This window comes from Rutilus rutilus, assembly GCF_951802725.1.
Source record: "Rutilus rutilus genome assembly, chromosome: 3".
NCBI classification, from domain to species: domain Eukaryota; kingdom Metazoa; phylum Chordata; class Actinopteri; order Cypriniformes; family Leuciscidae; genus Rutilus; species Rutilus rutilus.
This window is the reverse complement of record NC_140211.1, coordinates 56,857,723-56,874,277: the sequence shown is the minus strand read 5'-3', so window position 1 is coordinate 56,874,277 and position 16,555 is coordinate 56,857,723. Positions and strand designations below refer to the sequence as shown.

Genomic DNA, 16,555 nt, shown 5'->3' with positions numbered 1-16,555 from the left:
CGCCAAACAGTGCTCGTGACCGTTAGGCAGATGGATCATGCGCCCACATCCAGAAAACACACAGGCGAGCCGTCTTGAAAAAGACGTGCCACGTGCAGCTCTTTTAGAGAGAGGATAAAGCTCAGCAGAGTGCTGACGCACCCAGGGACAAGCACACACACTATCGGCAGATCACTGCACGGATCAGCAGCAGGCAATGTGATCTTGCTGGAAAGCGCCGTTGCACCAACACACTGGAGAGCCGCTCGTCTCGTAGGGTGAAGATAACTCAGAATGGCTTGTGGGAGTGAAGAAAACTCTTGGCTCCGAAGCGAAAACATAATGTGAGATTGCCAACGCTCCTCCTTTATACCCACACGGTGGGGCGGAGTTGTGCCATGCAAATTCCACAGACCCATGGCATTTCCCATGCCATTGGCTCGTTTTATAGAACTCGAAGATGATAGGCTTCTAAGTGAAACCCCCAATTTCGTCAGTCACTGACGTAACTCGTAGTGACCGTACGAAGGGAACTTCAATGACATCCAGTTTAAATGCTTATTGGTCTTAGTCACATTTTAGATATTTTGTCTTTCATAGTTTTAGTCTAGTTTTAATTAACGAAAAGTCATTGCATTTTTTGTCAGCTTTTAGTCATTACTTTTAGTCAAACTTCAGTTACCGACATAAATTTTGGTAACTATTTTATATTTATTAAAAAATATAATAGGCCAAATCAATTAAGCTTATGAGAAATTAGAATCAAGATAACAGGCTGTATTGACAATTCTACATATCCCTTTTCCTTAGTTCAGTGGTTCTCCAATTTTTTAGAGTGCCTATTAAAACAAGTATCCCATTCATTTCTAGAAGTAGGCTAATAACTGCTTATGTTTTAGAGGTATTTGCTCAAGGTTGTTTTTATGGGTGTAGTTATCACGCACAGTTGAAAAACACTCACCTGGTTAAATTGGGGGTGTAGCCAAAATAAATCAATCTGTGAGGAAACACAATAACAGATCATGAGTGATAAAGTGAAGCAGATCATATATTTTCTCAATTGAATTATCAGATTTAATACACCGATACACATGAACCTGTCACAGTAGTTTGATGAGGTTTTACAGTGTTCTAACTGTTGCTGGTCTTCGTCAACAACGCACTTTTGCACCACCTGCTGGTGAGGTAGACTAACAGCAGATGGAGAGTATGCTTGACAAACTACTGCTTTTCTTGCAGCTCCTGGATGTCAATGTTGAATTTACTGTCGAATTTGAACCACTTGAATTTGTGGAAGCAAATTTGCAGAGCGAAAAATAAAATGGACCGAAAATTGCCTGTTGAATATTATAGGTTGTATTTTTAAACAGTTTGAATATTTTGGAAGTGAATTATTGAGAATTTTTAATAATGAAAATGTGTTTGAAATGTTTTTAATTGAAATATTCACAGCTTAAATATTCAACCATGTTGAATTTCAGCCCATAAAAATGCAAGCCCTAAAAATACAATGCATTAAAATGCAAGCATGGTTAATGCAATGCCTATTTTTTCCCCAAGTAGTGCAATTCAACAGGCTTTTTTGTTTCAAAAACATTTGCCATTATTTTACTTCCATAGGCCCTGATCCTATTGCAACAGGTGCTGAAAGAGCTTCTATTAATCAATCACAGCAATCTTGAAATTATTTGGAAGTGAAAGAGAGAATGTGAAGTAGGCTAATTATTGTAAAAGTCACTAATTACGTTACTACTATCTTGTCAGTTATATCACGATTTTTTATATTTTATCACTTTGCATTTGTCCATTAGTTGATTAGAGTTACATTGAAATAAGTAATGATGACACCACAGCAGCTCCTGAAAATGAACTCCACAGTCTTTCTGCTGGGCATTTAGGAACAGATTTAACCCTTATAAACTTTTCTCAACAATAATGTGTGTTTGCTACAGTTAGATCAAGCCATTCATTCATAAAATCAAAATGATTATCTGGGTCAGTATATATAAAACTCATTTACAGCAATGTAAGTGTATTTGTGATTATTGTGATGGCTGTTTTATGTTCAATTCAGTGTCTTCACGGTTACTTTTCCTGTGTAGCCTACATGCATCTTTCTCTACCGTGAATGAGATTATAATGTTACAACCCCGTTGCGGATGTACAGATTCAATGTTACATTTGAGGTTGACGTATATCTCTCTTAGTTGTTTAGTTGCCTAAACTTTATATTGCGGCGATGTGCTGCATGCAGTAGGCTACTAGGGTGAGGGTCTCCCTCAATACTTCAGGATTCCCCTGCTGGACATACAAAACGCTTAACTTAGCTTAATGGACTAATACAGTGATATAAAAGACCAAACTAGCAGGCAAGCAGATGGACTCAGAATATGAACTTAACGCGCAAAGTTTAATGCTGACTGAGCATTTCCCAGTGATATACTGGCATAAAGTTGGCTTGACATTGGACATTCGCACATTTAGGGACCGTCTCTAAAGTTACATATGATATTGGTATACAATACCGTGGTATACACTGGTATACATATATACCGTGTTGTTGTTAGGTAACAAGTATAGGTCTCTGCAGGAGAGTAATAGAAGTTACCAGATCAGTGGGCGAGGCCATAAACACAGGGACGTTTTCGACCGCATTACCTGATTTGCCTAAGTCACAGATAGGGTAGGGTTTAGGTGTGGGGTCGGGTCGGGTGAAGGGCACCATTATCATTGCATGATTTATAAACACCCACCAGTACCAGTTTGAAAACACCCACAAATTTAGAAACACCCACTTTTGTTCCGCAGAGACCCCATACTCTTATGCTGAGTCCACACTGCACGATTTTCAAAGTAGTGAGGTCGCTGTTCTTTTCACACTGCCTATCTGGGGTAGCATCAGTCACTGCTGAGTTGACACTGCACGATGGATCGGCAACAGAGGGTTTCACATTGCATGACTAAACAAAAGAAAGAGTCGCCAACAACTTCTGTCTGGTCCGCAAACTACGTTTCATAACCAAACACACGCGAGAAGACTGAAATTGTTATTAAAAATGATAACCCGCAAGAAGCTTGCGATCCAAATTATCTGTGCACTCATTTGCAAAATGAGAAAAAGAAAAACAGATTATGCAAGAAGAAATGGTTGGGGAGACGTGGGGAGCAAGGATTGTGTGTTATGCTTAGAGAGTTGGGGGTAAATAAATAATTTTGCAATGTGCTGCTGTTGCTGCTGGTCAAGCAAATGTTTGTGCTTTGTTTCTGTTTGATATCATTTTAAATATATCTATTAAATTCTGATATTCCGGTCTATAACTCCTCCCCGAACATCCCGCTGCCCTGTATCTTGCTCTCTCATTGGCTGTAGGTCATCACTGATGTAGTTTTCAGTCAGAACACATTTCATACAGCAGGATGTTGTAGAAAAAAAAAAAGAACCAATCACAGTAGGGCTTTACACAAGCTGCAATAGCCGCCACAAAGACTTTGTGCGTGGATGGGGCACGGCCCGCATCCAGTAGCTCTTGAAGAAATGAAAGTACCAGTGGTACTTCGCATAACGCAGGGTCCTAGTTCCTGGCTGAGCACCAGCTGGAGAACACAGACCACTTAAGGGCATAGAGGCGTCTCGTGGATGGGGCTCTAGCCTCACAAATAGTGTTTAGGACTCTGGCTGGAAGGTCCGTAAGCTCCCGTCGAGGGGCCACACATGGAGGGCCCATAGTTTGGGACGGGGGTGCCAAATCGTCCTGTTTGCCTGGGAAAGGAGGTCTTTCCACAGGGTTATCGGCCATGGGGCTGCTGTGAGCAGCTGAATCAACTCGGGGAACCAAGGTTGGGTCCGCCAGAGAGGGACCACTAGAAGTACTACATGTCTGCCTTCCCTGATCCTTTTGATGACCTGAGGGAGGAGCGCGACTGGGGGAAAAGCATAAAGAATGTGGCTAGGCCATTCATGGGCCAGCGTATCCCTCCCATAAGAGGAGACTTCTGGCTAGCCTGTACAGAGGTCTCGTCCTGAGCCCCCCTGGCGGTTTATATAGGACACTACTGTCGTGTTGTCCGATCGGACTAGGACATGGTGACCTGCCAGTTGTAGGAAGGTTTGGAGGGCCAGCAAAACCACCAACATTTCTAGGCAGTTGATATGCAGCCGTTTCTCCGTGCTCGTCTAAGAGCCAGGGATGGCTTTCCATGCCTCGGCCCGGCTGGCTATGGGTTGGATCATTTCGGGGGACGGTGCACTGCATTTGCGCAGGGTACGGACACCCGTGTGGTGTGGAAGAGGAAAAGTGCTCTTTTCTCGAGTATTTTTGTTTTTTATTTTGTTCGCTTTAACAGCAGTCAATTGCACGGGGGCGTGAACTTGAACGGGCCCACAGCTTGCAATTGCAACATCTGCTCCAACAGCCGGAACTGAACAGGGCTGCGTTTCCCAAAAGCATCGTAAGCCTAAGAAGATCGCAAAAACAATTGTATGACTGATCTTAATATTACGGTATGTTTTCCAAAATCATCGTAATTTAAGTAGCAAATCATCATTAGAAAATCATCGTAGATCTACGAGTGCTCTGGAGTAATCGTAAATCCCTAAGTGCATCGTTAGAAGACAGAGTTATGTGGTCACCTGCAGGACAACCGGCAGATTACACCTATATTCAAGTGCAATGTGAAGGTGTTGATTGTACTTTAAGTTTATTATTTAACTTTTTAAGGTCTGCCAGCACAGCATTTTTTCGCTGTTTGCCAGCACAGCGTTTTTTTCAGTTGGGACGCTTCGTTGCTATGATACAGAATATCCGCTCCACAGTTTACTTGTAACTGATTTCGCAGATAATTTGTTCCATACTAAAAATGTCGACACAATGTAGGATACTTGCTCTGTCCCTTGCTTTGGATGAAGGGATGGCTGAACCACATAGAAAGAGAGGACGGAAACGCCGGTCTATGTGGGTTCATGAGATTTTGAGAGTGAGAAAACAAATTGGCAAGTACCATCGTTTGGTCCAAGAACTAAAGTTGGACGGTAGCCGGTGTTCCAAATTAGCTCTAAAAAAATATGTTATTGTAACTTGTGTATAATTGATTATGAATATTTGGATCAGTTAACAGAATTAACTTACTGTAGTAAAATTTATATTACAATCAATTACAACTCTACCCACACGGAGATCATTGTGTCTCGATCTAAACATCATGATGGTCATGTTCCCGCAATGAAAACATGACTCATCCACCAGCGCTGCCGAGCGTGATTAAGCCCAACACGCCAAACAGTGCTCGTGACCGTTAGGCAGATGGATCATGCGCCCACATCCAGAAAACACACAGGCGAGCCATCTTGAAAAGCAGCAGGCACAGTGATCTTGCTGGAAAGCGCCGTTGCACCAACACACTGGAGAGCCGCTCGTCTCGTAGGGTGAAGATAACTCAGAACGGCTTGTGGGAGTGAAGAAAACTCTTGGCTCCGAAGCGAAAACATTATGTGAGATTGCCAACGCTCCTCCTTTATACCCACACGGTGGGGCGGAGTTGTGCCATGCAAATTCCACAGACCCATGGCATTTCCCATGCCATTGGCTCGTTTTATAGAACTCGAAGATGATAGGCTTCTTAGTGAAACCCCCAATTTCGTCAGTCACTGACGTAACTCGTAGTGACCGTACGAAGGGAACTTCAATGACATCCAGTTTAAATGCTTATTGGTCTTAGTCACATTTTAGATATTTTGTCTTTCATAGTTTTAGTCTAGTTTTAATTAACGAAAAGTCATTGCATTTTTTGTCAACTTTTAGTCATTACTTTTAGTCAAACTTCAGTTACCGACATAAATTTTGGTAACTATTTTATATTTATTAAAAAATATAATAGGCCAAATCAAATAAGCTTATGAGAAATTAGAATCAAGATAACAGGCTGTATTGACATTGCACTCTTTAGTAGTAGCACTTGTGCAATTCTACATATCCCTTTTCATTAGTTCAGTGGTTCTCCAATTTTTTAGAGTGCCTATTAAAACAAGTATCCCATTCATTTCTAGAAGTAGGCCAATAACTGCTTATGTTTTAGAGGTATTTGCTCAAGTTTGTTTTTATGGGTGTAGTTATCACACACAGTTGAAAAACACTCACCTGGTTGAATTGGGGGTGTAGCCAAAATAAATCAATCTGTGAGGAAACACAATAACAGTGTTAAAGTGAAGCAGTTCACAGGACAAAAGGTGAGTTTCTTGTAACAGCACGATATATGTTTTAAATTGCTTAGACATGACCCGTTTTAGCTTGGAAAGTTTACTTAGCCCCCTAACATTCCAAGAAATAAATGTTATCTGAGATTCACTTGACATTTTTTACAACAGTACATTTCCATAACTCTATGATCATACCCACAATGTATAATAAAAAATTAAATAAATAAATAAAAACCTTAGGGTGGAAAACAAGCTTTGAATGCAATGAACTACGCACTTGAACAGAACAACCCGGCGTTCACCCCTTCCAACCACACAGCAAAGATTCTTCAACAGGCTCGTCTGGTCCTACAACTAGGAACACATCCTTGGCCAGCAAAAACAACATTAGACCTCAGCCTATCCACAAACTAGCCTGATCCTTCCAGACTCTCGTACATTTCGTACAGTCTGGCCACTCTCAATTGACAAGCGTTAACTTCATTGAAGGCGGGTACTCTGTTGAAGTTTAAAACTATTGGATCTGCCCAGAGCCACTCTGGATCTGCCATAACCAATCGCTAACGTTTGGTCGTGACGTATGTCTACGACTCAAACTAGAGCACCTCAACGTCATCGTTCTCAGCCACTCCCTCTGTTCGCTGATTGGACCGCCAAAAAATTGGCCACAGAAAACCCTAGAATATACCACAAACCCAGACGGAGAACTGAAGGAAAATGAAAATTGAGCAGAAGTACGTAGGAGGGCGGAGCCAGGCTATCCACAAACAGCCTTTAAACATAGTGAATAGATGATTATCTCCCCTCAAATATTCGTTGAACTGCTTCAGTCTCAGATCGAGTTACATTTAAATATGTTGTCTTAATTTTAACAGGCTGATAAGACAAATGTCAGTATACATATCTGAGTTAAACCAATAGAGAATTTCCTTGGTTATGATATCAGCATTGAGAAATAAAACTGCATAACGTTTCAGTCAAATGCTAGAATCTCTTCGTTGCTCTCCCGGCGCTTCTCCGAATTCCTGTATGGATTTCTGTAAATCTCCTGTCGTCTCTCAAGTCCTCCACTCTCCCTTATACAGCAAGCTCAGTTCGGCTGGATACACAAATCTGTATGAAATTTTCAGTGTCTGGAGACGCTTCTTCACATCATCGAATTCCTTTCGTTGTTTCCTCACCGCTACTGAGAAGTCTGGGAAAAACACTCATACTCATACTTCACTGTTCCCATCTCCCTGGGAGCTTGAATCACTCTCTGTCGGTCGCGGAAGTTGTGGAATTTCATAATCAGGATTCGCGGAAACTGCTGCGGCTTTGTCAGTAGTTTCCTCAGTTTTATCCGGAATTTTCTTTGTGGTTCTTCGATTTGCCATGACGAATCAACACTCTTTGTGATCGCGGTTAAACTCGGGTAATACTCAGTCAGCTAAGTGTCTTTAAAAGTTTTATAAACCTTAGAAATCTGGCTGTTTGTGGTAGGAGCATTGAGTCGTATGTCTATCTAGCTCGCCGCCATGTTGGATCCCCCAAAGAAGGCTTTCTGAGTATTCTGTGAAGTCTGAAGATCGTCGCAGAAGGAGATTAAATCTGAATCATATTGCAAAATGAGCTGCTTTTATAGGTTTATAGATTCCCCACCCCTTCTGGCGGGCTCTGCGCTTCAATCGGCGGGCTGTACACTGATTGGTTTGCGCAGTTACGCCGCAGTTACGCCACTTATCAGTGTCTTGTACAGGGTGTGTCTCACATACACACAAAAAACAGCAACAGTACTTTCTCAGGAAACTCTTTAGTTGATTTAGTACTTTTTATTTTATTTGGTAGCATATTCTGATCAAGCACACTAGACAAGACATGTAAAATAAAACACGTCACACAGCATTCATTTTACCACCTAACTCTGAATTTACTATAAGACACTCAATATATATTTTTACAGTTGTTTATGTGAAGTGTATTTCATGAATCTTTTTTTATTATTATTATTATTATTTTTATATTTAATTGTACAGTGTGAAGAATTTTGTGCTTTTATATTCAGTTTTCAGTAAGTCACATAACCAACTGAAATCGAGTCCCAAATGAAAACTACTCCTTAAATCATAAACAGTTTCACTACTTATGAGCTTTATTTTATTAATATAAGTTCCAAAAAACAAAAATAACCAGGGTTCCCACACCTTGGTTAACTTCAAATTCAAGGACCTTTCAAGGACTTTCCAGGTCCAATACCCTCAAATTCAAGGACTTAATGTGGGGAGACATTTCAAGTGAGAGCAAGGTTACATCCTCTTTTTTACAGTCTATGGTTACATTGTGTTACCTTGTAAGATACATTGTTACAGTTCCCTTTCGAGGGAACTCGAACTGTGTCGATTACAACACTTTAGGGAACGCCCTTAGCGTAACGCATCTGAAGTATAAATGAAACTAATCCAATCCTGAGCAAATTGTACTTTTTGTGATTCACAACCTGAGACTATCTTACATCTTTTTTGGCATTGTGATCATACAAGAAAACTTTGGCAAGACATTTGCTAGTCCATTGTAAATTATATATATAAAGACTTTGAGCTTTATTTCAAGGATGTTTTATTTGGGTTTTTCATTTTTGAGAAGCAATATGAGAATATATTTTTTCTTTGCAACTTAATTATCTTGCTTGCAAAATATTTTATCCACAAGTGTAAAACTATGAAAGTAACCCCCAATTTTTCTCACTTTCAAGAAGATGTTAAGATTTATATCAAATCCTTATCTACCTCTTGTAACAAAAAGGCTACTAAAACTTTGAATTTATGCAAATTTTTTGGCGTTTTTGTATATTTTTTTTATTTTATTATTATTATTATTATTTTATTATAATGTGATGTAATATTTATAATAAAATAGTATAAAATGATAATAATAATAAATAAATAAATAAATAAATAAATAAATAAATTAATAATAATAATAATAATAATCCAATCCTGATTGGTGCTGCGTCATTACGCAACATGTGACGGCATACACGGAAGCTACAAAGGGCACACAGCAGAGTTAGATTTTTGCTCTTCAGCAAGCGCTCTGTGTTAAAATGTCTGTCCTATTTGGTGTTGTTTGTCCCATAAGAATTGTCCCAAATAAAGGTCTGCATTGCAATATAGAACCTAGTGGCTCGGATCTTTCCAAGGCAGCGCGTAGATTACGGGTCTACTCTGCATTAAAGATTCTGTGGCTGGGATCTCGCGTTGCCGAGGCAGCGCGTAGATTTAAGGTCTGCATTGCAATACAGAATCTATAGTGGCTCGGATCTTGCGTTTGCTGAGGCAGTGCGTAGATTACGGGTCTACTCTGCATTAAAGATTCTGTGGCTGGGATCTCTTGTTGCCGAGGCAGCGCGTAGATTATGAGTCTCCTCTTCAATAAAGATTCTGTGTGGGTGCGAGGCGAGGCATGCACAGTCAGCTCCTGAGGGTGTGCTGTCGGATGTTCCAGCCTCGCACCTGTTGACTTTCTTCTTGAGGGATGAAAGCCAAATATATTGTAACGGCTCGAATCTCGTGTTTGCAGAGGCAGCGTGTAGATTACGTGACCGTATAAATAAATATTAAAACAGTATTATCTAGTAGAATGCATGCTGCAGTGTCTGCCCCACAGGCTTGCGGCCAGGCAGCACTTGCGTCCGCACATTGTGAAGAATGCTGTACACAGAGTGTGTGATGATGACATTTCCTTTGCAAACGTCGTTGCTGGGTCAACGCAGCAGAACAGGAAACCACCAGCCCTGCATGAGATGACGGAAGCTGAAATGCTCGAGCTTGTGCGGAAGATCAGTAGCCTGGCAAGCCAGACGTACATCAAGATGTTTAGTCTGGCAACTCACCATAGACACGGTCAATCTGATGGGCGGGATAAACGGCTGTCTTTCAAATTCCCTCTGCACACAATAGGACAGCGCTTCAACCAACCAGAGCGTTTTCCCAACAGCGGAGCTTAATTGATAGATTCAACTTTTAAATCTGGCCGACAAAACTACGAACACATCTTCCTTTTTTTAAGAATGACTTAAGTGCCGTTCTTTGTTCTTTTCTCAAAGAAAAACTTAACTCCAACTCCTCCAGAGTTGCGGCCAAAGCCGATTCGAAAGACCGTTGTTCTCCATCCGCAGCAGCCATTCTTTGTTTTCAGTGGCAGGGAGCCGTCGCAACTCTGTCGTCATATGTTAAGCCCGCCCCCGCCTACTCTATACACGACGTGATTGGCCTGACCCAATTTAGGTTTTTGCAGCAAAAAGGTCTATTGAGAGTTGCTAGACCCACCCTGGCTGCAAAATAATTTTGCTGCCGCTAGGGTGCGTCTAGATTTCTAGGCTAGAAGATCAGTATCAGTGACTGCTAAATGTTATGCCATTAGATTTGCTTTTTAGAGCTATGCTGCATGGTGTTTAGAAAACTATTTTTAAAGGCAGAACCTGAGTTCAAAGGAACTCAAGACTATAAGACGCAAACAAAGGAAGATTTATTGCTCTTCCTTGCAACCAACAACCTGGTACGCCAGCTTTACCAGGCGCAAGAAGCAAGCTATCTTTAGCTATTTTTTACATCTGTTAGTTAGTACTCATCTATAATCTGTAACAAGTATCCTTATCATTTGATTATTTTAATAAAGTTTGTTCAACATTTTTTATAATCATCTGTCTGGACCTTGGATTTTTTGAGTACCGTCTTCTTCTGCCTGGGACAGGAAATCTTTTGTGAAGGAGACGCACACGTGGGGTGAGCATTCTTTCTGTTGAAAGTATTATTACCATGTGTGTTGATTTGATCATATAGCCTAGCCAAAGAGGCAAGTAACAGAGTGATTGTTATATTGCGAAAAAGGTTTAAGGAGTACCTCAAAAGACAGACTTATAATACTTGTGATATATCTATTATTTTTATAGTAGAATATTAACTTGTATAGACTGATCGTCTAACTCCTTAAGGTCACGACTAAAGGATAGGCTCTTTAGTTACCGCGAGATTATTTCTATAAACTCTGAGGAGGATTTGGGAATAATTGGGAACGGTATTAATCGTGAACCATTAAAACATCGAGAATTGTTTCGACCAAACCCTGCCGGAGAGCCGCTTCAGGGGATCGAGAACGAATCTCGAATAATACCCGAAATCAGTCTTGAGAGGCTGGTTCCCTTAGTAGAATATTTCAAAGCATTGCAAGACCTGCCAAATATTTCTCCGTGGGTCCTGCGCACAATAAATAGGGTTACAGGCTGCAGTTCGATTCCACCCACCAAAATTCAATGGGTTGGTGTGGACTGCAGTCGACCCAGTGCAGGCTCGGGTATTGGAACAGGAAGTAAACTCCCTGCTGGTAAAGGAGGCTATAGAGCGTGTTCCTCCGCCGGAGAGGGAGTCTGAGTTCTACAGCTGCTACTTCAAAGTTCCCAAGAAGGTTGGAGGGTTGCGCCAATTTTAGAGCTAAGGCATTTGAATCTGTCTCTGAGGAGATTCAGGTTCAAGATGCTCATTATTTCCATCATCGTGAGTAAGATCAAATCTGAGGATTGGTTTGTCACAATAGACGCATACTTCCACATATCCATCCTTCCATCTCACACGAAGTTCCTGAGGTTCCCTTCGGGGGTGAAGCGTTCCAATATTGGGTTCTTCCGTTCGGCCTAGCTCTCTCCCCTCGCACGTTTACCAAATGTATGGATGGAGCTCTAGCTCCGTTGAGGCTTCAGGGTATCAGGGTGCTAAATTATATAGACGACTGGCTTATTATGGCCCAGTCACAAGAGCTGGCAGTTCGGCATCGAGATGTCGTCCTTGGCCACATCCAGAGCCTGGGGTTGAGACTCAACATGAAAAATAGCGTGTTGGCATCAGCCCAGAGAACCACGTTCCTGAGAGTGGTGTGGGACTCGGTCACGATGCAGGCACAATTGTCTCCTGCACGGATCGAGTCCATCCTGGCCATGGTGACTAGTATAAAGCTAGGCCAAGCCATCACTGTAAAAAAATTTCAGAGAGTGTTAGAGCTCATGGCAGCAGCGTCCAACGTCATTCCATTCGTATGTCATTCCATACAGGCCCTGCAGTGGTGGTTAAAAACCAAGGGGTTTTCCCCGAGGGGGAACCCTTTCCGCATGATCAGGGTTACGCGCAGATGCCTTCGATCCCTATCTATGTCGGAAAAAAGCTTGGTTTCTGTCCCAAGGCCCCGTGCTGGGAGCGTCATGTCGCCAGAAAGCCGCTTCGACAGACGCCTCCCTCACGGGCTGGGGCGCGGTCATGGATGGCAGGGCTCTGAGGAGCTTCCTCCCAGACCTCAGGGGTCACCACGCAGACAATGTGTCGGTGATCTCCTACTTGATTCATCAGGGGGTTCTGAGATTGCGCCCTCTATCCAGATCGGCACATCAGATCCTCCCGTGGTCCCAGGGGAAACTGTTATCTCTCAGAGCAATGAATGTCCCAGGGGACCAGAATCAGAGAGCAGACATCCTGTTGAGGCAGGGGCTGAGGCCCGGGAAATGGAGTCTTCACACCGAGGTGGTGAAGTCGATATGCGAGAGGTTCGGCCCAGTGGAAGTGGATTTGTTCGCTGTCCACTGTGGTTTTCTCTCATCCCTCCAGCCCCATTGGGTTTGGATGCCATGGTACAGACATGGCCGAGGCTACGCCTGTACGCTTTGCCCCTGATTGCTCTGATCCCGATGGTGTTCTGGAGAGGGTCCGTCGAGACAGGATCAGCTTACTTCTAGGTGTCCTGTACTGGCCGGCCCCCTCTGAGGAGGGACCTGCTTCCACAGGCCGGTGGCTCAATATTCACCCTTGACCAGACCTGTGGAAACTTTGGGCCTGGCCCCAGAGGGGGCTCAGTACCTAGAGGCTGGCCTGTCCGCTGGAGTGGTTGAGACCACACTCAGTTTCAGAGCTCCTTCCACGAGGAGATTGTACAGCCTAAAGTGGAATGTGTTTCGAGTTGGTGTAGAGAGCGTGAGTTGGACCCAGTTAACTACTCGGTTGGCTTCAGTGCTGGAGCTCCTCCAATATCGCCTCTCGGCTGGTCTTACCCCGTCCACACTCAAGGTGTACGTGGCTGCCATTGCGGCTTTCCATGCTCCTCTGGGTGATGGGCCCCTGGGGAGACATCAGCTGTTTGTACGTTTCCTCCGTGGGGCTCGGAGGATGAGACCTGCGGCTCATACCAGAGTTCCCACATGGGACCTGGCAAAATAAAGAGCTGGTCGAGGCCCCATTCAAACCTCTGGAGTCAGCTGAGGCCAAGAACCTTCCATCAAAGTAGCTTTTTTATTAGCCATTACTTCTCTGAGGAGAGTAGGAGACTCTCAGGCACTCTTTATATCTCATGGGTGCCTGGAGTTTGCTCCAGGTGACATTAAGGCTATCTTGCATCCCAGGCCAAGCTATGTGCCTAAAGTGCCATCTAATGTGGCACGGCCTATGGTTCTGCAGGCTTTTCATCCTCCACCTCACATGACGGCGGATGAAGAAAGACTTAATTTGCTCTGCCCTGTCGGAACTCTCAAGATTTATGTCCAGAGGTCTTCTTTATGGCGGAAGTCAAACCAGTTGCTGGTGTGCTTCGACTACCGAAGAAGGGGCTTCCCGCATCCAAACAGGCCATCAGTAACTGGGTCATTCAGACTATCTCTATGGCCTATCAGGTGCACAGCTTGCCTTCACCTTTGGCTGTGAGGGCTCATTCAACCAGAGGCATGGCGTCCTCTAGAGCCCTCCTTTCAGGGGCCCCGATCCAAGAAGTGTGCGATGCAGCAGGATGGGCTACCCCTCATACTTTCATCAGATTCTATAGCCTGGACATTCCTTCTACGCCAGGCACTCTAGTGCTCTCGTCCTAAGTGTGCCTGTGCACAGCTTCACACTGGGACAGGCAGGGCTCGTTGTGGCATAGTGGGTATCGTTCCCCAAAGTGTCGTAGTCTACGCAGTTTGAGTTCCCTCGAAAGGGAACATCTCGGGTTACGACTGTAATACTTGTTCCCTGAGAAGGGAACGAGACACTGCGTCCCTCTGCCACGCCTTCCTCTGCCTGGGAGCAACTTGCTTCACAGCAGAAGCTAACTCTGTTGTGTGTCGGCGTCCCTTTGTAGCTTCCGTGTATGCCGTCACATGTTACATCATTATGAAATAAAAAATTTATGTCATGAAGAAATTAATATTTTTCTTACACAAACTCATCGCTTTCCTTCAGAAGGCCTTTATTAACCTCCCGGAGCCGTGTGGAGTTCTTTTATAATGGGTGGATGAACTTTTTTGAGCTTCAATCTTTTTTGCAATCCACTGCCATTATAAAGCTCGGAAGCGTCAGGGTGTTTATTAATATAACTCTGATTGTATTCGTCTGAAAGAAGAAAGCCATATTAGTGTTGTCAAAAGTGCCGACTTCTGTACCAAGTCGGAACTGAAATTTTAAAAATGTGACGCTTTGAGCACTGTTGAGCGGAATCATAAACACCTCTGATTGGCCATTGTGTTCACAAGCTCATCAGATATGTCTGTGATTGGCTACAATACACAGGCAACATAAACAACATAAAGACAGTATTTTAAATATTTGATCTAACACAGTGGTTCTCAAACTTTTTACACCAAGTACCAATTCAGAAAATATTTGGTTCTCCAAGTACCACCATAATGACCAACATTAAGTAGTAATTAAGTAGTAGACCTAAAATGGCCTAAAATGGTAACACACACACAACACACACACTCAGTTTCGCTTTTTGAGGGGAATTTCCATATAGGCGTAATGATTTTAATACTGTACAAACTGCATATTCTACCCTCTTACACTAACCCTACCCCTAAACCTACCCATCACACAAAACTTTCTGCATTTTTTTTAGGTTAGCCCCATACATATTATTCTCTTTCAAAAAGCCATATGGATATGAATACATTCGCAATTTCCATTCATGCTGAATTTTACACAAGAAGACTCGAAGCCATGCTACTCAACATAAAATCACAAAAAGAGATATTAGGCAGAGCAACCAGTCACCACTCTTTACACTATGGAGAAAAAAAACAAAACAAACAAGCAAATGAAACCGAATGGTAACTGCAGCTTTCAATCCCTAACATTCTCTCTAACATCTTAATTTCGTTTAAGAAAAAAACAAAACATGCTTAAGACACAGAAAAATAGACCATTAAGTTGATTTAAAAAAAAAAAATTGTATGATTATTTTAATGATAAATATTTATTTTAAAGGGAAATATGTAATGATAATTTAGGGTGTTTTCACATCTGTAGTTCGGTTCATTTGGTCCGGACCAAGGGCAAAAAAGTATACATTGTAGCATTTTTCAGCCTTTTTGTTTCCTTTTCACACCACACTGATTGTTCTGGTCCGAATCAGTTGACGAGTTGGTAAAAAGAACCAAAATGCAGTCTGTGGATTTTAAGCAGCCCAATAGCATGTAAACAATATTGTGATTCTGGGTAGATAAAAAAAAAAAACAAAAAAAAAAAAACTGTAATACTGGGTCTGCAGATTTCAACCAGGACTTGACCTTTGTGTACATGCAGTATGTCAAAAAGTTAATACAGTTATGGCCAGATGGTCCTTTTTGTGTATATCAACAAAGCAAAGAATAATAGTTTGTAATTATTTTAAATATTTTTATGTATTTTAAAATATGAAAACTGATAATTTCCACAGTTTAGTCCACAAAGACTGCTGTTAATTAGACTGTGTAATTAAGCTACCATGTGAACAGGTTTTTTTGTTTTGTTTTATCAGTCCAAATTAAAATGACACTTAAACTCCTAAATAGTTTAATTACTGATATGTTGTAGTTTATTCATTTAAGATCCAAACACTAAAGGTAACAGTAAGCCAGCTACAAATACAAAGTAGTAACTACGTACCCAGTTATTGCGAGGCCAGCCAACACAAGGAGAAATGCATTAACATTTTGAAGGGGTTTCATTTTTCCTGTAGGCTATTAGGTTTTGTGTCCTTGTTAATTCGAAGAACTGAACGTCCAACAGATAAAGCAAGCAAGAGAGTGATCATTAAAGAGGCGTGATGCTGGGTTACAAAGTGATGACGGGTTGTTTGTTTTTTTACACTTTTACACAACAGATTAACAGTTGATAACAATCCTGTTGAACAGGTTTAAAACACAAGCCCAAGTTTTACACTGATGTAAAAAGATAGTGACATGATACCTCACGTTGTCAAAATGTTTTAATCTTTTAATTATCAAATGAAAACCATAAAAAAACTATCAAAACACCATGTATGTTTTTAAATGTTTGATTATCTTTTTATTAGTGCTGTCAATCAATTAAAATAATTAAGTAATTAATTACACATTATTTCAGTGATTAATCG

At 41.9% G+C, this 16,555-nt stretch overlaps 1 protein-coding gene across 1 annotated transcript in view; it reads right to left on the bottom strand.

Moving 5' to 3' along the window:
- Positions 1-16,197, bottom strand: part of LOC311287956 (globoside alpha-1,3-N-acetylgalactosaminyltransferase 1-like) — a 59,160-nt gene extending 42,963 nt beyond the window's left edge. Inside the window, exons 1-3 of the mRNA XM_084405083.1 lie at positions 16,087-16,197; positions 6,114-6,149; positions 941-976 (exon numbers count right to left, since the gene is read on the bottom strand). Of these exons, the coding sequence (XP_084261209.1) occupies positions 941-976; positions 6,114-6,149; positions 16,087-16,148 (134 nt within the window). The 5' untranslated portion in view covers positions 16,149-16,197. The remainder of the gene's footprint in view (positions 1-940; positions 977-6,113; positions 6,150-16,086) is intronic.
- Between the last annotated feature and the right edge of the window lie 358 nt (positions 16,198-16,555).